The sequence below is a fragment of the Glandiceps talaboti genome, chromosome 2 (assembly GCF_964340395.1).
Source record: "Glandiceps talaboti chromosome 2, keGlaTala1.1, whole genome shotgun sequence".
NCBI lineage: Eukaryota > Metazoa > Hemichordata > Enteropneusta > Spengelidae > Glandiceps > Glandiceps talaboti.
Genome location: NC_135550.1, coordinates 13336501 through 13361642, shown reverse-complemented (window position 1 = coordinate 13361642; position 25142 = coordinate 13336501). Strand labels below are relative to the sequence as shown.

General features: G+C 35.3%; 1 protein-coding gene across 1 annotated transcript; it reads right to left on the bottom strand.

The window, feature by feature from the left end:
- Positions 1-1660: 1660 nt before the first annotated feature.
- LOC144453556 (ERO1-like protein alpha) lies at positions 1661-24835 on the bottom strand. Its single transcript, XM_078144874.1, has 14 exons — positions 24638-24835; positions 17078-17197; positions 16386-16469; positions 12472-12507; positions 11972-12140; positions 10806-10926; positions 10017-10072; positions 8348-8365; positions 6417-6509; positions 5779-5958; positions 5352-5482; positions 4621-4707; positions 4062-4180; positions 1661-3371 (listed from the first exon to the last, which is right to left on the bottom strand). The coding sequence occupies exons 1-14, from the start codon at positions 24749-24751 to the stop codon at positions 3314-3316; spliced, it is 1386 nt and encodes a 461-aa protein (XP_078001000.1). The 5' UTR covers positions 24752-24835; the 3' UTR covers positions 1661-3313.
- Between the last annotated feature and the right edge of the window lie 307 nt (positions 24836-25142).

The window sequence follows — 25142 nt, the reverse complement described above, 5'->3', positions numbered from 1 at the left end:
ATGGCAATGGCTTGGTAATCCATCACACATATTGACAGGCTTGTTTCATTAAAGACAGATCTCAACAGGTAGAGAAACGTGACTACAATACTGCATGAGTTGGCCATTCTGACCCTGACATGAATGTCGTCCTGAAGCCAAAGTCTATGATGTACTGCACTGTCAACAACATCATGGACATACCGAGTCAGCTTCTCCAACCAGCAGGGTCAAAGTCCAGGAGTGCAAACAATCACAGCTTCGTGGTGTAGTACTGCACTCTTGGCTATTGTTATCCATAAGTCTTTCTTTCCAGACACCATCAGACTTTGAACACTTATAGATGACAAATTACACCACAGACCTGGACACATTCAAAATGAGGGGCCAGTCAATTCTTGGTACCTGTAATAGCTTTTTAGCTGCTAAAAGAGTCAAATATAAAACAAGAAGGTTGACTTATTCTCACGCATGCCTATAGTTACTGTATAGTAATGCAAGTGAAGTGCATGGAGCGGCAGTTATGGTGTTGACCAAGAAACCAAATGTTTAATCAGAAGTTTCCAATGAACATTCCTCTAACTAGGTGGAGGTATGACAATTAAAAAAGCACAGTGGCTTCTGTAAATAAAACAAACTCCTATGACTAGTTCAAATATACAGTTATGTACCTACACATGTACGCGCGCGCACACACACACACACACACACACACACACTCACACGTATGACCAAATCAACACAGGCAGAACATCTAGAGTAGAAGCCGTTTATTTCATTTGGTAAAATTGATTGTTTTGTTTTCATAGTGTGGTATACACATTTAAGATGAGGTAAATTATACAGTTACATATTTTATATGTAAAATCATTACAAATATTTTTTTGTACAAGTCATCATCTACCATTAATATTAAATACTACAGAACTAATCTATACTTCAGTAAGTTTCATTTCAAATTTTGCCTCTTTTTTTTCAGCAAAACATAACATTTGCCTTTGGTACATGTTGAAGACCAGAAGGCATATTTTTATAGAGATAAGACAACCAATAAAATGTATTGAACTTGTGAGAAATATGAAACACTGAGTATTAAATACACTACAAGTACATGAGATGTCACTTGATTATGTCAAGATTCGAGTTTAAAAAAAAATAATATAAAAGCTGAGGAGAAGACCCTGAAACTGACAGGGACATTCAAAATTATAAGTATTTAAGTTTTACAAAAATAAAAGTATCTAACTGATATTAGAACATACTACAACAGGAGAAATTAGCAAACATAAAAATAATTCCAAGTAGTGTATATGTCAAATTGTAATGACATGAGAACTTATAAGTAGAACTCTTCCAAAAGCTAATTTCTAATATTGTTGCCACTTCTCTAGATCTCTAGATCTCTATCATCAACCCCCACCCCCCCAACCCCCATGTCAGATTGGATAAATAGCTGCAATCAGAGTGTCTGGTCAAATTGTCCACATTGCATCTAAACATTGCACCACAACCACATCAATAAATGAATGAATGATTGTTACAGAGCAGTTTTCCTTTATAGAAGTGTTCACACTTTCAATACATGTGAATTAGTGGTCAACAAAAGACTCTGAGTTTTACAATATAAGAAACCATTGCACTATAAAGCTATATAAACTTCACCCATGCTGTTACACAAAGAGCCAATGTTTATGTCTCTCTGCATCACACTACAAACGTGAGATGTGTTCATTTCTTGCATTATAATGCAGCATATGGTTAATCAAGGACTGAATCAAGGACTGATTTGTACTGAAAACAGAAAACAAACTCCGGCAGCATATACCGTATTTGGCATATTACACTAGTATATCTAATGATGTAAACATTCAAAGAACCCAAGCAATCAGCAAGCATGTAATGTTTACACCCCCCCCCCCCCGTACAAAGGCATACATTGACATTAACATTATACGAGAATATAATATATGCTTGCAAGTAAAAACTTTATAAACTCAGCATGTTTGCCACTTTAACATACCACTCCGAAAAGTGGAGTACACAACCTGTACATATTTTACCTTAATGTTGTGATTTAACTTTATTCCTGTACTCTTTCTTGTTGTCTTTTTAAATTTTATGTTTATCAATTAATGACACCGAAACATTCACAAAAATGACTGGTATATGATTTGAAATAAAGCTGCCTGGGTAAAAATTATTCTTGGTTCTAGTCACTAGGCAATATTTTGGTTTAAGTCCATATGACTTGTGTCAAACCTGAAACAGAACCAACAACTCACAAGTAACACGAGTTTGACCTCTGCATAAAATTCTGTATAAAATTCAAACTGATTTGTTATTTGTACATGTCAACTCGACTGGTGTGATCAGGTATAAATCAATTCTATGGTTAAAACACTGAGAACTAGGAACAATGAATGACATTGCAGCTTTGCCTCCATTGAATAAAAATGGTATGGAATGTTGCTGTTACCATGTTATATTTGCACTCATTTTTGGTTATAGTTTGAAATGTTTACTTGTGTCAAAATTAATAAATAGTGTAATTGCACTTTAATGATGTATAGCAAATTGTAATTACATCATATCATCATATAATAACAACATCTAACTCTGGTAACTATAGCAACAGATGAAGTTTTTCTTGTTGCATTTGTAATTCAATCATTGACTGTCAAATTTTCTTTTCTTCTGTTTTTTTTTTTTTACATATACTACTAAGTTTGTACTGTTAACTATCAACTTGTGGGTTGGATGTTTCCCTTTCATTAAAAGTACACAAAGTGTGCATTCTTGAAACTGCCATCTCTATAATTATCCAGTCTCCCCCACCCCCCACCCCCACCCCAAAAGTCAACCAGGATTATCATAAAGCTTGTTCATCAGTAAATCTTTACAGCAAGTTAAACAATGAAATGCATTTGTACTAGCCGTGTACTCAAAACTTCATTTAAATCTCTATATTTCTATTTGGTAACAAATGCATTGACAATGTTTCCCCCATCAGTATTGTGTTCAACACTTGGACTTCACACCCAGTTGAAAGAAGGCAGAAATGAATTTCCGACAAAAAAATGGCAGATCTATCAAACTTTGTAGCGATACATGACATAGCATACATTTATGTATGCCATCAACCTGACAGAATGTCGACTATTACTCATAAACTAACATTTGTAAATATTTCTTGATTTCTGCTTCACAGCAATCAGGTAGAAGAAATCACGCTTGTAGTACACGGGGTCCTGTTGCCATGGTAACACGTCAATCCAAATGATAAGACTTGGCGTTGGTCCGAGATCTAAATTGTTCAGGTTTCTTTTCATTGTCACTATCTGAGTGTCATCAGCTTTCGCATTTCCTCAAGACGTTTGATGCTATTTGATAATCTGCCACAAAAAAAAAAAAAAAAAAATGATGAGTTTAGAATAGGTATGAAATATTGGATTAGGCAATGAAATAGGACTTTCCAAGACATCATGATAATTATGAGGGTTTAAATTCAGTAGATAGCATTAGGCTTTCGATGTCTTGCATGCTTGACGATCCCCACCAGAATGACAAATTTCATAGTTACAACTGAACATGAGGTGGCAGTATGATCAGTCAATTATAGATGAGTGGTAGTTCGATGACCCCGTCTCTGCTGAATGGGGGGGGGGGGGGAATTGTAGAGTCTGATTTTGATAGCCTCCCTGATCTTTCTAGGAAAGCCATGTGGGTTGAATTATCAACAATAGAAACAGAGTCCTAGTTGATGTTATGATTGTAGTAACAGGACTGTTCTGGTAAAGCTGATGCTACAGATGTTAGTTGTCTGCTGTAAGTATACGAATGCATCATTCTGATGAGGATCATTGACCAAAACATATCAAAAGTAAAAAACGAAATTGACTGCTTGTGTGTTTATAACCTTTGTAATTCATTTGACCGACCAAGCTGATTAAATATATTTTTGTCATTATCAAGAACCTAACACATTGTCATGACAAATAGGAGACATTGTAACCATCGAGATGGTTACCATGTCAAAATATAATGAACTGCAAGACATTATTCCACCATCCCTTGATACTTACCTGCCAAACGCATTCAAAAGGGAAACAATTTCTGTTCTTTGGAGGCGGAATTTTTGTTTATCCATAAAGTAATCTTCATCAGAAAAGAGTATCTTCAATGCTGTGCCCATGCCTTGAGTCTGTGTGAAATATAATGATTAAAATATTGTCACTCAACTTGCTTCTACCTGTGAGGGCGCTCTTTAGGACACTCATATGTTAGATGGCATGAAACATGGCAAACCACACGTCAAGTCATAAGCTAACTACACGTCACAGAACTGAATTAGGTCTAAGGAATAAGGGCTGTTCCATCTGAAATACTGAATTCTGTTATTACTAATTTCATTTCCGTCACAAGAAGTCTTACATCACTAAGATTAATCAACATTTAACTTTTTTCATTTGTCAAACAATGATATTCAGACACAAAACTATCTGGAGTAATTTGCCATCTCCTGTAACTCAGCCAGACACAACTCAACAAAAAACATTACTAAAAACTTGAGCATTATTAAGTAATGTGACATAATCAGAGTGGTAAGTGCAACCAGTGAAAAAATGCCACCAAATGACTTACTTGTAACTTGCCCCAAAGTTTGCACTTGTCGCATCCTACACAGTCCATGATGAGGGAAATATTCCTGAAATGGGAACGGAACTCCTCCTGGAATGAAAGTAACCATGAGGAAAAATTGAGAACATAAAAGGAACAACATTAATTTATACGAAAACAGCTACATCATAAAGTCTAAACCTTTTAGACAACAAAATTTGGTCATGGTTTAGAACTGAGGTGTTTAAAAAAAATGTTGTCCTGGCTAGAATATGACTGGTAATGAAGCCTTCCATTTACTAAGATAGGTGCAAACTAAATGTATTGTTCTTCAATGTGGTTGATTACACAAGTGGGTGATAGCGGTTCCTCTGTCGTGCCGTGCCATTCTAATCACCCTGTGATCAAGATAGTGTAAACATTGGAAGTCCTAAAACAGTAGACTGCAACTTCATGGAACTCTGTTAATAAAACTCTGCGATGCCTTCCTACTGAGATTATAATTAAACCAACACCCATTCAATAGCTCATCACTGTTGTATCAACATGTTGCGACAATAGTTTTAGTTTGTGTTTATCTTACACTGAAACCGAAGGCTTCATTACCAGAGTGATATCAGATAGTCAGAATATATGGCAACTCATCAAACACTACACTGTGACTAGTTTTGTTTCGGGTTCTGATCTCAGTAGGAAGCTACCAAATGTGAAGTCCTTTACCATAGAATCAAAAGAAGGGTTATGTTGTTACTTACCTTGAGTTGCAATGCTTGGTTGGGATCTCCTTGAAACATTGCACTTTCATTATAGTGTGATGGAAATTCCTTCATAGTTTCTAGTAAATCATGCATTAGTGTCTTCACTTTCTCATCTTCATTTTTATCACCTAAAAATAATTGAAGACACTATGTAGATTGCTTGCATGCTGTTGCTCAATAATGGTGAAATATTGTATAATGGTCATTTTTTGTTTGCATAAAACATACTGAGCATGATGTGATATCATGTTGGTCACATGCAAACTCTATGTTTGTCACATGATGGCAGTTCAGAATTGAATGACAGCCACCACGTTTGTGTATCTGAGTGTGTGAAATGACAGCCACCACGTTTGTGTATCTCTGTGTGTGTGAAATATGTGTTTCTGTCTGTGTGTCCAAGCTCAATGGTATACTTTCTCACCTGTGTAGAAATTTTCATTTTCAAGATAAGGAGCTGCCTTGGTAATTGCACGTAATTCCACTAAGTATGCAAAGTAAAGATTTCTGAGCCACTGTGGACCTTCTCCAGACGTCTGCTTGGGATCAAATCGTGACTGGAATTCTTCTATATTGAATCCCCACTTAGTACCACCCCATGCATCTGAAATTGTACACAAACATACAATTTGAAATGACGTCTATTTACCACATACAAAAGTTACTGTAAATGGAGGCATTTTTCATCAACATTATGATTGTCAAGTGCATGGAAATCAAATTGCATGTAAAAACTGGAATAAGCAACAGACATTGATATTCTATGTTTTTTTAAATAGCACTGACAAATATTTAGGTAGTGGGTGGCTCAAAAGGCTATATCTATGCCTCAAATTCAAAAATGGCTTTTGTGATCAGTCAGTTTATCTGCAATGTGTATGAAATTCATATAAATGATATTTGCTCGGTTAGTCATGCACAATTTTAAATTGAAAATGTTCCTAACTTTATGATTATAATAGGAAAATGGCCGATTATGTTTCCCATACTCTGTGTATAAGGGTGACAATTTGCTTAACAGTATAAATTTGTTTTTATACAGCAATAAATACAACAACTTACCAGTTAGTAAATAATTAGCAGAAAGGTGAATGTTGATACTGGCATGGAGACCTGATATAAGCCTGTAAAATGCTCGTTTTTCTAAACAAAGACCTAGAGAAACGTATGACATGAAATAAAGTCAAAACAGACGTCGTGAGTCATCCTCAGATCAAAGTCAAAGAAAAGCAACAATTTTAAACACTGGTCTTCTGTGAACCAAGACACTGTATAAAACATTGGTAACTGATTGTTAGCATACATCAAGTATTTTTTTACTACAATATGTACTGTATTTGTCCACACACAAGTCCTTCTGATCATGTTTGAGTTATCTTCATATTCCCAACATAATGACTAGTATCAGTCTGTTGGATTTTGTAATTCAAGGGACTTTCTATACATGATAAAATGAACGGTTCATTGTTGTGCATACTCCGTATTACTGAGAACCCAGTTACAATAACTAATAATAAGGAGGATCCCCCACATGTCACTCTAGGCACAATATGCCATATTCCGCTTATCAGAGAGATAAAAGATTTCATGGTTTGGCTACTAGGAGTCCTAAGTTATTTTGTGCCAGAAGTGAAGGTGAGCAGAGTTGAGTATCATAGCATTATAAAGACAGATGGCATAATACTGACCACCACTCATTTCCGTGTTGTTTTCACTATCATCTACCAGTATAAACAAGACATGCCTAACCACTACTGGCACAGTAGTGCTCTTTTTCAAGAACACATAGTTCTTTTACACACACTTTGTTCATGGCTGCATGCATTGCCATACAATCGATCAGTGACCATGACAAAATTTTAGCCCTCACTTTGCCAAATCTGGGGGATCCTTACGTATGAAATGGCAAGAACTTTGGTAATCGGAATATGGCGTATTACCACGATGGTCAATTCACATCTATTGGCCTTACATGTGGACAATTGCAGAACTGGTGTTATTATGCAACTAATGATATTAGTGCTACGGTAAATTGAGTACATCACATGCACACACACACATATACACAATGTATACAGTCAATGTGTTATCTTTACCATCTACAGTGCCTAAGTGTAAATATAAGGGACAGATACAACTTTGACCAAACACTAATTAAGTGATATAAAACAGATATATCTATGTGAGTGGAATCATTTTTATGGTATATTACTCATCTTTGCCACCAGTAAGGAGTACACACATATATCAGGTGAATCTAGTCTGAAAGATCCAGTCGTTGGTCCGCTTATGTACCCACTCACTACCCCACACATTATATAAGCGAAAGGAACACCTGGATCGTTCAGGCTACAAGTTAGTGAATCAACAGTCAATGTTAGTTGCTAGCCTTTATACATCCGTCACAAGTGGACAAGCTTAGCATTCAAATAGACAACGGTCTCAGCAGAATCTCTGCATAGCCTCTGCTGTGATAGACTTTTTTTTACATCTTGTTTCAACACCCCCCCCCCCCCAGCCTTAGAGAGTAGTGAGTTCTATCATATACTTTCTCAAGAACTAAATAAGCTCATATCATTTGTTATGTAAATTTCACATGATTCTTGTTATTCTCTGGGGAGAACACTGCATTTCATTTCCCAATATACTACCAATTCTCCTTCTGTTTTGAGGATGGCGTATTCTGATGACATTTTCTTTTAATCCTCACTACTTAGGGTAGGTGACAAACTCTGTTTGGCAGAAAGGGAGAATCTATAGAGAATGCAGAGCAATTCAATATATGTGCAGACAACTACTACCGTAGTCTATATAGACTGCATGATGAGACAAAATATAAGAAGTATTATCGTGATAACATTATGACAGACTTTAACAAGCACGTGTTAGTTTTTCACGATGCAGACAACATGCACACAATTCAGTTAGTAGCCATCATGCAAACACTACCATATACTGGCACACAAAGCAAGATCAAGATGGTCCTACCACACCTTTCAAGTATTCGGAACCTGAAGGAGGGCAAAGGAAAGGAGAAAACACACAAGCAATGTCAATGCATGGATTGGTTATGCAAGGAATGGATTGTATGGTAAAAGGGGGATACACATGAATGCACTACTTTGTAAAGTACAGCTGCTGAGGGTATGTCACATGTACAATGTATGTGTATGCTGGTAACAGTATGTGTTTTAAGGGTGAGGTTTTATTAATGAACTTGAAATCAATTTGATGGCATAAATTGTATGGCTATACCTGTGACTACAGAATGGCATGTACTCAGTGACTGAATGAATGCTGTATACGGTAAACTGAATGTCATAGTGCAGTATTGAAAAGATGAAAGATTTTATAAGTTTGGCCACTAGGGGTGCTATATACCAGCTAGAAGTGTGGGCCAGAATCGTTCAGTACTGTAGAGTACTTTGAAAAAATGAATCATTCTTTCTCAATGTTTCATGGCAAATGTTGGTAATATTCTTCACTGATTGAACTTTTCAACAGTTCTGCCTTTGGTTTTTTCAATTGTTTTAGTTTAACAACCCATAAAGTTTGTTTTTAATCATTTCATTGACCGTTTCTTGTCTGACCATATGTTTGACACACATGATGCAAGTTTACATAACCCAAGCTTGGGTACCTGAAAAGTGGCCAATGAATATATGGAGTGCTCCACATAACTTCTGATTATTTTCACAGCAACATCTTGAGTTTGACAGGTATTGATAAATTGATAAATTATGGTTGTATTACTAATAGGCCAAAAAAAAGAAAGAATTGTTTCTGGTCACACATCACACGCATCACTTAAATACCCTTGCGTCAGTCTTTTTTTGTGTGTGTTGTCCAGCCCATGCAGTCTGCCGATCCATGGGGAATCACAAAAATAACCCTCCCTACTTCAGTGGAGACAACTGCAGGGACAATCATGAACAAGCAAATGACATCTGCCCAACATACACACTTGCTCTAAAGTACTAACTAAAAAGAACAGTAACTGCCATAAATAGTAGACTGAGTGACAGGTTTGTTGAGAGTTAAAAAAAAATAAAATTCGCATTGTGGCACCATTTTGGACAAACTGTCCTAACCAGAAACAATTCTTTGGGTTTTTTTGGCTATAGGTTGACTTTCTAACTTTATGAGTTCTTGGCTTCAAAACAAATCTGTCAAGAGTGCAGATTAAATCAAAGCCACATTGCAAATTGTTACAACAACCAGACCCCCACCTTCCTTCCTCGATATGCTGAAAAACAGAGTTCAGAATTTTTTTATCATTAGTCATAATTCCATTTTACGTATCACACTGATTATAAAAAAATGCAATGTTTACAACTATTGTGCTGAGATACTATTGCAAAACTGAAGATTAATGTCTTCACCAAAGCGTATGGTGTGCTTTAGCCATTCAGCGCTACTGAAAAGAACATTGCTCTGGAAATCAGTGCTATAGAAATTTGATTGATCGATTGCAAAGATTTCAAAATGTAAAAATGTCCAAGTTTCAAAAATAAACAGATATATCACTGTTTTTAACCTTTGCCAAACAGGGCAAGTATGATTGCTAAGAAAGACCACTTAGTTTTATAGCTATAATACATCATAGTACTGTATTCCCCAATAAATTTACACAATACACCGTAAATAGGACAAGTTTCTTACCTTTAACAGCTTTGTTTGTCAGTAAAGTTTCATATTGTTGTGCTTCTGTATCAGGCCTATTAATCAGAACAACAGGAGAAAGAAAAACTCAAACCAGTCTTTAAATGATACGGCAAGTCTGGAGATCTGAGACAGCCTTACTATAAAATCCATCGAGCCATGACAACAATTATCAAGTGAGTTAGGTGGCAATTATAACAGCTGGTTGTCTTTAGAATATCTTACCATGTATCGGTAATTTTTAAATTTTTTTTTAAAAAAAGGTGTTTTTAGAATTACAAATATTTACAATTCACAAACAATATTGAATTATCTAAAAGAAATGTAGTGCTAAATTTAAACACATAAATCTGCAAATGAATTCCAACGAAAATTAATTAAAAGTCCAATTTATTTCATAATCAAGGAAACTCAAATCAATTAGATGAAAGTTTATTGCTTGTCTTTTGAAAACATGAAAGAAGTTGTTTGTTTCCAAAAAAAAAATCAAAAAAAAAAAAAAATCATCAATCTGTTATTTTCCCATCGTGTTAACAAAGTGTTTGGTGACCATTATGAAAGATAATTTGGATACGTTTTGAGATAGTTTTGTTCTTTATTAAAAAATATGGCATTTTCAACTTTCTTCTTGATTTGAAGCGAGAATGTGACAAAGTTTTCTTGAAAAAAATAATAGCAAATATTTGAAGCGTTTCATTTCTGCAGTACATGTTTCATAAAATGACACATAAGGAAATATACTTGTCTGCATGCAAATTATTGAGACTTGAGGTTACAGAATTTACTTACTTAAAGCAATTTTCCTGGTAAATACTGTTCCATACTCTACGAGGTGAGAAACCTTTGTATCCGGTATAACGTTCTGGATTGAGTAATAAATCTACATACTCCATATCCACGGAGAATTCATCTGAATACAAACAAAGGTATTGTAATTTTAGTGATTTCATCAATCTACTTTTATCGTCACAGACTAGGAAAGAAGTCCTACTAATTCGAATGTGTAACAGCATTTTACCTCATACTCGAGGGTCAAAATAGAGCAAAAATGTCTATTTATTCTGATATATTTACGGTAATGTCTGTATAGTGAATGGAGTGGAAGTCATGGTGTTGAAAAGCAATTAAACGATTGTTACAATTTCTATGATGCACCTAGGTAGTAATATTCTATTTCAGATAACAAGATATGGTGTTTAGGGAAAAATATATCCATAATGAAACACTTAGCACAAGCCTTAAATAATGTCAAATACATGTTGAATGTTTACACTATGTCGATCACAGGGTGATTAGAATTGCACAACAGAGGAACCACTATCACCCATTTGTGTAATCTACCACATTGAAGAACAATAGATTTAGTTCGCATCTATCTTTTAGTAAACCGAAGGCTGCATTACCAGTGTCATATTGGGTATCCATATTCCAACTACTTTCATAACCTCATTCCAGTTTCACACGTTGAGAACTAAATGATGGAAGAACATATTCTACACATAGCTAGTATTTTACACAATGTGTTGAATTACTTTTACAAAATCTGTCACAGAATGTAACATGTACACAGAATGATAACATACAAAGACTGTAAACATGATTTGTAGCATATACACTTTGTTTTATAGTACATCTTTGTGATTTTCACATATTCTGTGGGATCAATGTTTTTGTTATGGGCAAGAATGCTAGTAAAATCTATCTGAGTTCCCCTGTAATTTTATTGGGGTTCCCCACCAATATTATGGTACATATATAATGTAAGTTGGAAACTATTCCAGTTTTACCAAATTCCCCTTCTGAGGGTTCCCCAACCTTAGCAAATACACTGGGGGATGGCAATATTGCTTAAAGTATGTGGAAAGGGAAGGGCAATCAAGATATCACACAAAGGTTTCTACTTTGCAGGTAACCTAGGCAACATGTTAGCCAAGATTTCAGAGCGTTATTCTTACCATCGATAACACAGAAATTATTTTTAGCATCATCATGTACTTTCCATGTTTTGAAAGCTGCCTTGCTCTCTTCGCTAAGACTCGTGTCCAGGGCACTCAGTTCTTTCTCTTCTTCAGATATTTCTGCACATGATTCATCTCCGTCAGTTTGCTGTGCTGATTCACTGTACTGAAAAATAGACATACCACAACAAAATCGATGAAATCTCTGAAATGTTTAAAAACAGAATAGCAGATACACACACAGACACTGCTATGCCCAACCTCACCCCCATACAACCAACTAGCTGTTAGACTGACGGACAGACTATGACTGACAGACAGATGTACGGACAGACAGACAGACAGACACACACACATGCACCCTATCCAACCAAGTTTTAAGTGTTCAATCTACTATTAAATCAACAATATGTGAAAAGCACTTTTCAAATCAGAGACAATTTGACACCTAATAGTGGAATACATTTCCACAACACATGGTGAGATCGATCACATACCTTATTTTCTGCTTTCAGACCTTGTGGTAAATCATCCTACAAAACATCAAATAGAAGCAAAAACAGTTTAATGAGTCGATCCATATGGTTACACTCTTTATCTGTAAATCATGTACTATATAAAGCTACAGAATCAATCTCAACTACTTTGTCTCCTAACTCTACAATGCATTAATCTCCTTCCCCCATGCAGTTCTCAGTGTCAGCACTACTTCATGTACATCTATAGATAGTCTATAGACTGCAGCATTTTTGTAGGGGGGGGGGGGGTCAATTTTTTTAAATCTCTATATACCGGTATATAGTGTCTATGCATACACCCGTCTACTTTTGATATCAAACCATGCCAAGGCCAATTAACGCTTTAAACTCTGAGGTAGGTTCACCACGGTTTCACAATATTAACTTTGTGTGGTATACATGTAGCTTTTATCAACAGTATGGGACCCTGTCTCCCCTCTGATAAAGTCTAAAGATACTAGAATACGTTTTTATCAATCTCACAGATGTTTGAAAGCTTCCTCTATGAAGTCTTTTAAAAAAAATATATAATCCATAAATGAAGAGGAATCTATTACAACTACTTCCCCTTTTTACCATTTTTTTTTTCAATATTTGCATTTATAATTAAAATATATATTTTTTATTGCATTTGGTTAATTTGTTTATCTAGTATGTGTTTGTTCCATTTCAAATAAAAAAAATCACCAGCTGAGAATGGATTCCCCCATGCAGTAGGATAATGGAATGAACTGTATGCTATCGAACGCAACAAGACATGTTGATTCCCAATGCGTCTTCTTCACTTTAGGAGGGACATTATACTGCAAATTACGTGCAAATATCAGCATCACACATTAACAACTAAGCAATGTCACATTTTGGTTATCTCTTTTATCCTGCGCTAATCATGCCTGTAACCATGGTAACAAACAGATTGATGGCTGATATTAATCTTGGCATGGCATATTTTTACCTTGGTATTATCCTGTTTGTGTCAGGTAAGGAGTAGACATTGAAATGAATGTATTAATAAGCATATTTCAAATAAATCTCAACATGTCATACATACACGAGAAAGTATACAATTATACCAAAGAAAGAATAAAACATGGCAGCTTCGACAGCATAACATAGAAAACTGAAAATAATGCATAGATTACATACAATGAATTTTCATTTCTGAACATGTTTTCACGATCTTTACATGTATGTTTGTGACAAATATTTACATATTATGATTTACATATATCTACATCACATGAATGGTTATTTCTTATTGCACTAAGTCACACTGACGGCTAACTGAGAAATAGCCTGAAACTATCAACAAAATAAAAGAACTGCGGAATTGTAGGATTACTGCTCATACCTGTTACTAAAGCTATGGAATGTGAATGCCATCAATTCTGCCCCCCCCCCCCCCCCATATTTCTATACTAGGGAATATGTTACAGTGATTTAATTTTGCTGGAAACAGCTATTTTCAATTTACTTGTATTTTGCACATATTGATTTTTGAACAGATAAAAAAAGTCTGGATAGAATATTATGGTACATACTTCCACCACTATTTGATTTCAACAAAAAAAGAGAATGTTTTGTACATGGTTAGTATTGATCATCGATGAATGCAAACATGTACAGTATTAGTGTCACATGATTGTTGGGTGCTTTCATGTGAATGAGGAAAATGTAACAATTTGTATAGCGATTGTACTGAACATAAAAATATCAATGGCTCAGAACAAATTTGATGAAAAAGTGTATACACTCTGTATGTAATTGTGATTTGATAATATCCTGCACAAGTTGAAGAAAAAAGTTGGGAATTTATACCCTGGTCAGTCTACATCACAACAAAGCATGGCTATGTCATGACAACACACATGACATGTCTGTGTCATTGGTGTTCTGCTGTGCTCAAAATATGAATTAAAATGTTCAAAACCACCATTAATTTTCCCAATTTTTCATAAATATTGCTTGTGGTGGTATGACCAAATACTAAGAGTTTTCTTCATTCAACTAGAAAACGTGTGTAATCTAAAGGGTTTTGTTGCTATTTTCATCTCGTGACTTGCAGTGACAAGGTCCTGTAAGTCACTCATACTTTCCTTGGCTGAACACAGACAAATAATGAGGACTAATAACCAAGTTTTGCTTGGTGCAACAACCTATCGTAGAATGTGAACAAATATCCTGTGTTGTCAGAAATCTACAATTTTCACAATTTCTTTTTAAAAAACATTTTGTAGAAGTCAGTTAGCAGTATAGAAATTGCTGGAATGAATGTTCAGAAACTCTTAGTTCATAGTTACAAATGAAAATCTCCACTCACAGTCAAAACAAATTCCAAAACTTTATTAGAGATGGCAAATTGTTTGGAATTCATAATGCAGTATGCATGTAGCATTTGTAAGTGTATAACATCGGACTAGCATTACTTTCAATATACCACAATACCCATGTACATCTACATATGTATATACATGTATACCAGCATTCATTCTTCTGAATGAAAACAACTGCATATTACACGTCATCATATGGTTTTTTTCCACATGGACCATACCAGTGCAATCTCCAACTTACTAAAATTAAACTCTACATGTAGCTGGTCAATAAAAATACATGAAAAAGTGGATCAATTTTTACTGTAGTAAAATGTCATGTTGCTCACATCTGTCACCCTACTGTGGTCAATAAATGGGGACACGATGCTTAAAATTACAAACACTGAAACTCAGGAATGGAATTCTTGTGTTTGAATCTTTTCCCCCCTTTTTTTCTTCTGACCACATTATGGATTCACCTAGTCAACTTGCCTAATTGGTTAAAGACGAACTTCAGAATATGATTAATATCTAGGTGTGAAAACACGACTGCGAGGACCTGGGATTGAAACATAATACCCTTTAATTAAGTTACGTATCCTAAAGTTTCCTTCAAAATGGAGGCATTGTTTTACTTCCACTACCCACACACTTTGAGAACCTAAAGTTGGAATGAATTGCAGTGGATAATTTGCTCCCAGCAAAACAAGAGATTTCCAGCAGTGATAAGCTATTCCACTGCAATCATTCTTAGATAAACAGTATGTGGGGATACCTGCATAGCTGTTTTAAGTGCCCTAACAAATGATGTCATCATGGTCATCATGACTGATTTACAGAGAAACAGACATCATGCGGTTTTGATTGCTACTCTGGCTGTGTAATCAATCAGTATATATAAATGTCACAAAGGAAATGAGATAAGTGTAGCGAAAACATTTAGCAGCATGATGTATTCACAAAATAAACAAATGGCATGGCACACTCACATATAAAATGATGATGTTTTATCTTGTCTAATCTGACTTTGGATATGATGGCAATGATGTTTATTTCTTTCACTTTGGGATAAAGTATGTTATTTTATACATGTATGTATCCATGTTATCACAGTATCAGTGTCTGTATTTCGCTTTAACAAAAATTGTCGGGAAACATAACATCACCGATGCTGTCAAATCACTCTCTAAACTCATCTTGTTTCTGTAGTATCATAGCTAATGGAAAGTTAAATTAAGAGGTTTGTAATCCCATCCTATGTTGACATGAGCCCATCCCAATGGCTTAGTTCAATGGCACAGCCAAAGGCCCAGGTCAGCAGCTTGTCCCAATAGCCCAGCCCAAGAGCCAAAACTAGCAGCCCATCCCAATGGCCCAAATCAGCAGCTCATCCCAATGGCCAGGTCCAACGGCCCAGCCCAAGAGCCCAAACCATCAGCCCATCCCAAGATCCCAAACCATCAGCCCATGCCAATGGCCCAGATCGGCAGCCCATCCCAATGGCCTAGCAAAAGAGCCCAGTTAGCAGCCATGCCCATCCTGAGCCCATGTTTTAGGATATGCCCAAATAATACTTACTGGTGTACAGTGATGAATTGAGCAATCCCTCATAGCACATCTACTGTCATCTGGCCAAAATGGACACTCACGGTGTAAATTCACCTACAAAGGCAAAAACACAGATATATATTTTTTAAACACATATTTTAATGATACTTTACCTAAATATTCATGTACATACTATCAAGGTTCAAAATCCAACAAGTGTCTCTAGTAATTATAGCATTTATGTGTACTCGTACACATAGCTTCATCAATTACTGTCTAATTGTCACTCATAATTAGTAATATTTCATGTCTGAGCACAACTTTTTTTAAATTCAATAATGGATAACCCAATATAAACTTTTGCAGATAGCCAAAATAGTATAACATTATTTGAATATAAAGGAAGACACAAAACATACATGTATGTAATATTCAAGTCATATTTTAAAATGTCTCTCTCTATACAATACATGAACAAACGTACCTGTAATAAAATAATTCATTAAAACCCCAATTCTGCCACATCCACTATCCTTTACATTATCTGTTACAAGAACTTGACTTTTACAGGGATAATTTATATTTGATCTACAATTTTTTTTTAAAACTAAATAACAACTCACTTGTAATGTTTAATTTTTGTGGCTTGTAATACATAGATCTACAAACCCCTCTTTCTCAATATGCCTTTGTAAAAGCCAACTTCACACACTTTTACGTACCTTATGAAAACGGAAGTAATTTCTTTCCAGTAAACTGGCTAATGTTGGTAGTAATTTGACATTGTTGAAGTAATCTACCGTATCCACCTTGCATGTACAATCATCTACTTCTCCATGTAACTGTGGATAGAAAAACAAATTAACAAAGAGGTCAATTTCATACACAGTCAGGTCAACTGTGACTTGACTTTTGACATCTACTAAAGAACTGACTGGTACCATCATGGAAGCTTCAGTTGAAACAACACATGTAATACATTCTTTAATCTGGGATTAACAATAGATGTTGATTTGCCAACGATTTCATCACGCACAAAGTAGCCATAATTTACATAATTAATTTCTGCAATTAACCATGACATTTGTCAAGGCTAAAAAGCTTATTTTGATATGTATGTCCTTAATAGAAAATGCATAGTTCTTTATTTTATGTTGGCGAATCAATAAAACTAAAAATTCCCCAAAAAGCTGTTTCAGATTATTTAATAATTAACTTCTAATAATTATGTTAGCTTTAAAAAGATATTTTTCACAACGTTCAAAGAAGGTAAACAGTAGTACATTACACGTAAATTTCAGAAAACACAAATGCACTAGAACAGTTTTTAATAATTCATAAAATTGATAGAAGTTGGATGTAGATGCAATTTTATATGCAGTTTTAATAAGATATTTATAACATTCAATATGGAGTCGTGCAAATTACACTAAGTACAAACGATTGGAACAATTTTTTATAACTAATAAAAATTGTCATATTAGAATATTTCTCTTCATTACGTGCATCTCCAACGGTATGGTATGTCCAGAATGATATGTTATATTATATAGAGAAGTCAACAAATATCGTTTTATATACATTTTTGTCTTTACATTATTATTAAGCTCTATTAAAAGGGATACATGCTCAAACAGCTTGTGTATGAACTGTGTTACAACAAATGTACGTCCACTATACAATTTTCAAAGCATCCCAAAATAACTTTCTCTTGAATACAAAATATGGAAATTATTACCATCAAAGCATAACAACATTTGAATTGACATACACTGACAGAGTGATACATGTACTACTAGGAAAGTACATGTATTACAAATGTAGCTCGGAATCTGTCACTCTATCATTTTAAGAAAATACTGTAGACATGGAAAGATTTGACTATATGCTGCTGTCAAGGGGTCAACACATTGTGAATCTACATCAACCATGTAACTCACAGACAGACAGACTGACTTGAAATGTACTTGTAACTTACATGCGGTGTGAATGACAGATGCACTTTATCAAGCATGAAACCAAGCCATATACATATGTACATGAAGACTACTTTCATATCTCTTTTCACAGTAACTGTGCGTATATGTAAGAACATCGGTGAAACATGTATATGCTGCTTGTCATTCAGTAGTACACTTATTTTATTGACAGAGGTTTAAAAAAAGCTGTCATGGGAGTGAGATGACTTGAAGCCAATTCAGCCGACCAGCAATTTACACGTGTACTAGCAATGATCATTAACATAATTTAATTGACTCAACAGGTTGATAGACTGTTCACATTTTACAGTTAGTGATGCCCCACCATTTGGTAATTACCCATCAAGCTGAGCTATTCTAAATAATTTACAGAACAAGTACAATAACACATCTCCTGTCTATTCATATTTGAATACACACTATTATGGCCTTGTCAATCTTGTGTTGACTACTTTCAGGTGGTGTCTGACACAGAAAATTTTACCATTCACGAAATTAGTCAGAAATTTAAAAGACAACCATTTATTTGTGTATGGTCAGCACACATTCCCTATATAATCTTTGTCTACCACTACAAAAAAGGATGAACATAACAAAAAAAAGAAAGCTTGTGGCTTTTACACAGTATGAGAAGATAAAGAGAAATTACTGTCCATACATATGTTTGGATTACTCAGTCATAAAAACACAAAAAAACAACAACATATGCTGACATGTGAAATCTATTTCACAGATACTATATCAACAGTCGTAAAATTTTGTGACTACCTTTACCATAACTATGGCAATTATGACAGTGTCATCAATCAAAATATATCCAATATGGAATCTAACAAAATGTACCACATTTCTTCATCACTACATCGTCAGAAGCAATTTTTTTTTTTTACAACGACCATTTTATTTACACTGTAACAATTGATTTTATTCCTGTCCCTTTATACAATATAAAAACTCCAATAACTGTACTCGACATTACTAATGTTTAACATCGATACAAAGATAAAAATCCATATTTTATTCCATGAAAATCTAATTTGTTATCGGGTATTTCATAATCTACAAAACCAAAGTCCAAAACTGTACATCTGGTATAGGTAAAAAAACAAGTCAAAACGTATTTCTTGTTTTATATTTTTGTAACGTTTCTCCATGTTTGTGCAAACAGACTTTATACTTATATCCAAACAGTTGTAATCCCGAGGGGTTTAACGAAATGCCAATCACGCAAATGTCATGTAGTCAGAATTTACATAAATTATGTTTATTGTAAAATTACACAATGTATGTGTGTTGTAAGTTAACAATAATAGCAGACATCACTCTTTATTCGTGTTATCTCTTTATCCATCAATTTGTTTTGCAACTGTAATTCCAAAATAATCCAACAGATGTTGTCAAATATTTTGAAACACTTTCCTCATATTAAAAAAAATGTATATTAATTTTTCTTACTTTTACAGAATGGAACTGGTGAATACTGTAAAGAGAACTGATCCCCATTGAAGGAAGAAAACATACATTAATATTTTCTTTCTTCAAAACGTAAAAAATATGTTAGATTCTTTTTTTTTCAGCGGTTTGCATGTAGTACGATTCAAGGTCTTCTGGGAATACTAGTACATGTACATACAAAGAGTGAATATATAAAGTCTTTGTACAGTGTGTCACAGCTGTTACAGTAAATGAGAGTGAATCTTTAATCAATGGTATTTTAACAAGTGTCCACATACTGTATTTGATGCTGTAGTTGTTCAGTGTACACAAAGCTACCCAAGGGACGATCGTGCAATGTCGCACAAGCTCAACAAATGAACATTGCTCGTATAGGTCTAACCCCCCCCCCCCCCCCCCCCCCCATAAACGTTTACAAGTATGACTGCGACATGTCACATCAAACGTTCATATATGATGTTTTAAACTATGAAAGCTGTAGTGGTCACACCACTGCGATCGATGTAATGTAAAAACATGATTGTAAACATATTAAAATACTACCAAAAACCCAGCACCATATCTCACATTAGAAGTAAATTTTTATCAACTTATCAACATCTCAGTAGTAAATACAAAAACTCCTATCATTGATGGAGTGAGAGTAACTTTACCTTTCTGTCGAAATTTGGTTAGAAGAGCGAAAATGAAGGGGGGGGGGGGGGGTTTAGACCTATACAAACAATGTTCATTTTTTGAGCTTGTGCGACATTGCGCGATCGTCCCTTGGGTAGCTTTGTGTACACTGAACAACTACAGCATCAAATACAGTATGTGGACACTTGTTAAAATACCAGTAACTGGGATAGGATACCTTGTGAACTCACTCTGTTTAATAAAAACTTGGGATGTTTCATTCACTTCCACTTCTAAGTTCAGAACTGGCATAGATCTGAAGTTAGACAGAAGTGACATACAGGCCTTCTTTAGGGAACTTCCATTGTAAATGTACTGTCCACTGCATGTATTGGTATACACAATTTGACAAACATGACACAGTCATAAATTAAAAGAATGTCCATGACATAGATACATGTAGAATACAATCATGATACATTTTGTATGCCAGATTTGCTAAAATGATTTCATTTCATCTCATGACAAATCCGCAAGATAACGGAAATCAGGAGGATTACATTTACATACATAAGGGGTATGTTGAAAGGAGTTTTGAGCAAATTCCACACCTCTTACAGTTAAAATTTATTTGAAGTATTTTACAGGAATACGACATAATAATATTAGTCAGCACGCGTTTAAATCATACCCTCCACTATATTATACATACACAAACCATGGTTATAATTGTGTATGTTTCTAAATTATACATTTCAGATAACTAGTAATGTCGTGGTGGTTACCATGTGTCACCACAATGATTGATTTGTAAGTCACTTCGCATTATCTGCTTCGCTGTTTTATTCTGTAAAGATATGTACATGTTACATACTGTAATTTGTATAAATCTCTCTTTTAGCAAATCTAGATTCATTTTTGCTATTACATATGGTCAGATTCATTTTTGCTATTAAATATGGTCAGGTCGGACCACGTAATGGAATTTTTTTTTTTACACATATGGCTGATTTGATTGTGTAGACTACGGCTTTGCTTGTACAACAAACAATATAAAGTAATACAATTGTAATCAAGCTAAGGGGTTACAGTTAGATAGGTTAGACTCCTTAACAGACACAAAAAATGCAATACTGACTTCTGGAGATTGACAGTACAAGTACCTACACTTTCATTTTGAAATTGTGATGATAACCATAAAAGATGCCAAAATACATCTTGACTAATCAAAAGATTCCAAATGCTATATCTTTTTGTCTCATCCAATACATTTTTTTCTTTGATGGTTTGCAAATGTAATGTGTTTCAAGGGCTATATGTCAATCCAGCACAATACAGGATTACATGAAGCCATTCTTTGTTTGGAACTATCTTTTTAGTTCTGTAAAACAACTGATTTTCATACCTAGATTTTAGTCCTAATCTGATTAGGACCTTTTTGTATGCCCAAAAATGCCACAAGCTGTCATTACCCAGCAACAAACTGACCAATCACGAAGCTCCATTTTTAATTAATATGCTATCCATGAAGACGGTTTTTCAAACATGGCTGCCTCTGACACCAAAATTAACTTTGAAGTAGTTGACAGTTACTGCATCATAAACACACTGACACACCTTCCAAAGCAAAAATGAGCATTGGTTTATCACAGAATTGAGAACAAAGGTATGGGTGAAATTATCCTACAAAACTAGTAATCTCTCACCATGACACCAAATTTAGGCACAGAGCCATTGATGGTAGCCAGTCTGGTTAACTGTTTTGGAGTACACAATCAGATTCACCAAATGTTTTTTTGTGTGAAAATTTCTGTCTGTACATCTATACCTTTGCCTGTAGCCCCCACCCTTTAAAGGCCTACTCTGCATATAAATAGGGGTCAGATTAAGATGACGCTCATTATGCTAGATGACTTTGACTGTGTAACACATGTATGCTTACAGAACTCATAGAGCCCCTTTGAAACTGCCACTTTAGAGAGTATTACAGATTTTTTATCTCCTAATGTTGGACTACGGTATTATGACTACACTGGAAAGAAATCTGTCACTGTATATTTGAAAGTAGTTGTGTGTTTTGGGGACTGTATTCATGAAAATGTTGGCTTGATACAAGTTGGAAGTGTTGAGACACTGACCTGGGATAGAAAATTAGCCCAACAACCAATCTGATTGAAATCTGATGTAGTGAAAGCGGCTAGATGTGTTTATTTAGTACCTCTATTTCCATCGTTTTGTGTCATTTGTTGTGTTCCGGGTTATCGCTGCCTTCCCACATCTGACTCTGTGTAATAGTAAATCTTGTTTGAATCTCAAGAATCTTGAAAGGTATCTTCAACAAATCAGCATGCTTCTCTCTCAAAATCGTTTGGAGAGACATCACTGCCACTGATGAATATAGCGTGTCATCAATGTCATCGTTTGTGTGTATGTTTGATAGTTCAATTTCTCCAGTGTGCGCAGATGCCTGGGGTTGCCAACGTAATGTTCATCCTAATTGGCCACTCAAAAGTGCGAGATTCATACAAGATTTTCTATTACACAGCCTGGGTCAGATGTGGGAAGGTGGCAATCACCTGGAACAAAACAAACAACACAAAATGATGGAAATAGAGGTAAATAAAGACATCTAGCCACTTTCACCACATCAGATTGTAATCAGATTGCCCAACAACATACTGTATTCATGTGATTCATTCCTGTATCAAGCATCACTTATGAAATATTTTGTATGACGTCCTTGTTTAAGTACAGGCAGTACCAACTGTTGAAACTGCGTACGTGCACAAACACACATACCCTGACAGTATATGGGTGATGTGAGGACGAGTATAAAGTTGGCGTCAGATTCAGATTCAGATTCAGGTAGCGTCATATTCAGCGTCATATTCAGCGTCAGATAACCTCAGATCCGAAGACACCCGACGGACTCAATCAAAGCTGAAATAATACTGTTGAGACTACAGGGAAAGATTCCACTTCACAACCTTTTGATGGAAGGAGGAATGTCTCTGCTTGCACAATTTTTAAATTTTGAATTTAAATTTTTAAAAATAGCAACATATTACGTATGTAAACTTAACTTTTTCTGCAACCTTTACTGATGCCATGTACATTATTGGCAAAATGTATCAACCAACGAACATACAGTGGCTGAACTTGGGGCTATCAATGTCTCGGTGACAAGTATTTCAACTCTATTTCACGTGTTTTCCCCAAATAAAAATTGTAAAAGCAGAGACATCCCAACTTCCATGAAAAGCTTGTGGAGCCGCAATCTTCCCCTGTCGTCTCAACGGTATTAATTCAGGTTTGATTGAGTCCGTCGGGTGTCTTCGGATCTGGCGCTATCTGACGCTGAATCTGACGCTCAATATGACGTTAGCTGAATCTGAATCTGACGCCAACTTTATACTCGTGATGTGAGGTACTTACAAACTGCTCTCTGGTGTAGTAATTAGCTGTCATTGAACACCTGTCATTGAATACCATATTACACTCGCTTTGAAGATGTCAATGCTAATGTATGTTAATGTGAGTAAGTGTTGATCTTGAATAAAGTTTGTTAGTTCTGTAGTACCCGAATCAGTTTGGTCGATTATTACATCTGGTTCCAGAAAAATTAACATCACATCATATGACAGTATAATAAATAGTATTATGTATATGTTCAAACATATATTCATATAGAACTTAGAAATGATATATTGATATAAGCATACAGGTGTAACAAGTACTGAATAAGGACACAAAAGACCCCTCGTGTCGTTTGCTTGGACATGGGTGAATTAGTACATCCACTAAATACATCCATGCTTGGATACAGATCTCGAAATTCGTCACCCTGAACTCAGAGTTGAAATTGTGTTTACCTATTCAATCCGTCCTCAGACCTGGTCCTGTAAACTCACTTTTAAGTTACGTTATGCACTATCTTGGCTGACTTTTACTGACTATATAGTATTACTAGATAGAGTGATCTTTTTGCATGAACGCAGTGACGCTGCTAATCGTGAATCTGACCCCATGACCTAGTCACCGAACCGGTCAGCACCGGCACCCAACACGAGTAGATGTTTATGGTGATACACGTAGTACTAGGCATTCGAATGAATTTGTATATATTTTTTAAAAAAAAGGGTAGTAAATATATCTAAAAATTATACAAATTGATTCGAGTGCCTGTTTACGCATTGTCAAGCTCAATGCTCATTTACGTCATTTTGAACTCACCTGGCAAAAACAACGGTTCACGTCGCTGTTATTCGTCGGGGACAGGCAACACGCCAACGATACTAGCATCAAGGACACCACTATTAGTTTCTCCATGACAAGGCTGTCGTACATTGGCAATATCCACACTACACACCTGTTAATAATTGCTCGACGACGTGACAGTTTCAGCGTGCTCTCTCATCGATATTTTGTTCAGTCACTTCCTGTGTTTTGAGGAAATCCCTACAAGTACGACGTTTTACATTTACTAACAGATATCCATACGCCATCACAAAATAGTATACCGCACAAGCTAGTCTAGTCTGTTTCAGACGGGTATTTTCGGTACTGACAATGAATGGAAACATCCAATTTATACTAACAGACTTTTGTTATATATCAATTTTTTTCTGATATAACAAATTACGAACTCTATTTGGCGAGAAAAAGAAATACATGTACAAAATAAATATTGGCGGAATAATCGTCTTCAACAGAGCCTGTGCTCAAACTACTATGTACT

Bases quoted from the DNA above. Each gene is read 5' to 3' on its own strand.
- LOC144453556 (XM_078144874.1), bottom strand. From the start codon at position 24,751: ATGTACGACAGCCTTGTCATGGAGAAACTAATAGTGGTGTCCTTGATG. The intron at 17,198-24,637 runs GTGAGTTCAAAA...TTCTATCCACAG, and splicing joins TGAACCGTTGTTTTTGCCAG to TTACATGGAGAAGTAGATGA. The intron at 12,141-12,471 runs GTATGTGATCGA...TCTATTTTTCAG, and splicing joins GTCTGAAAGCAGAAAATAAG to TACAGTGAATCAGCACAGCA.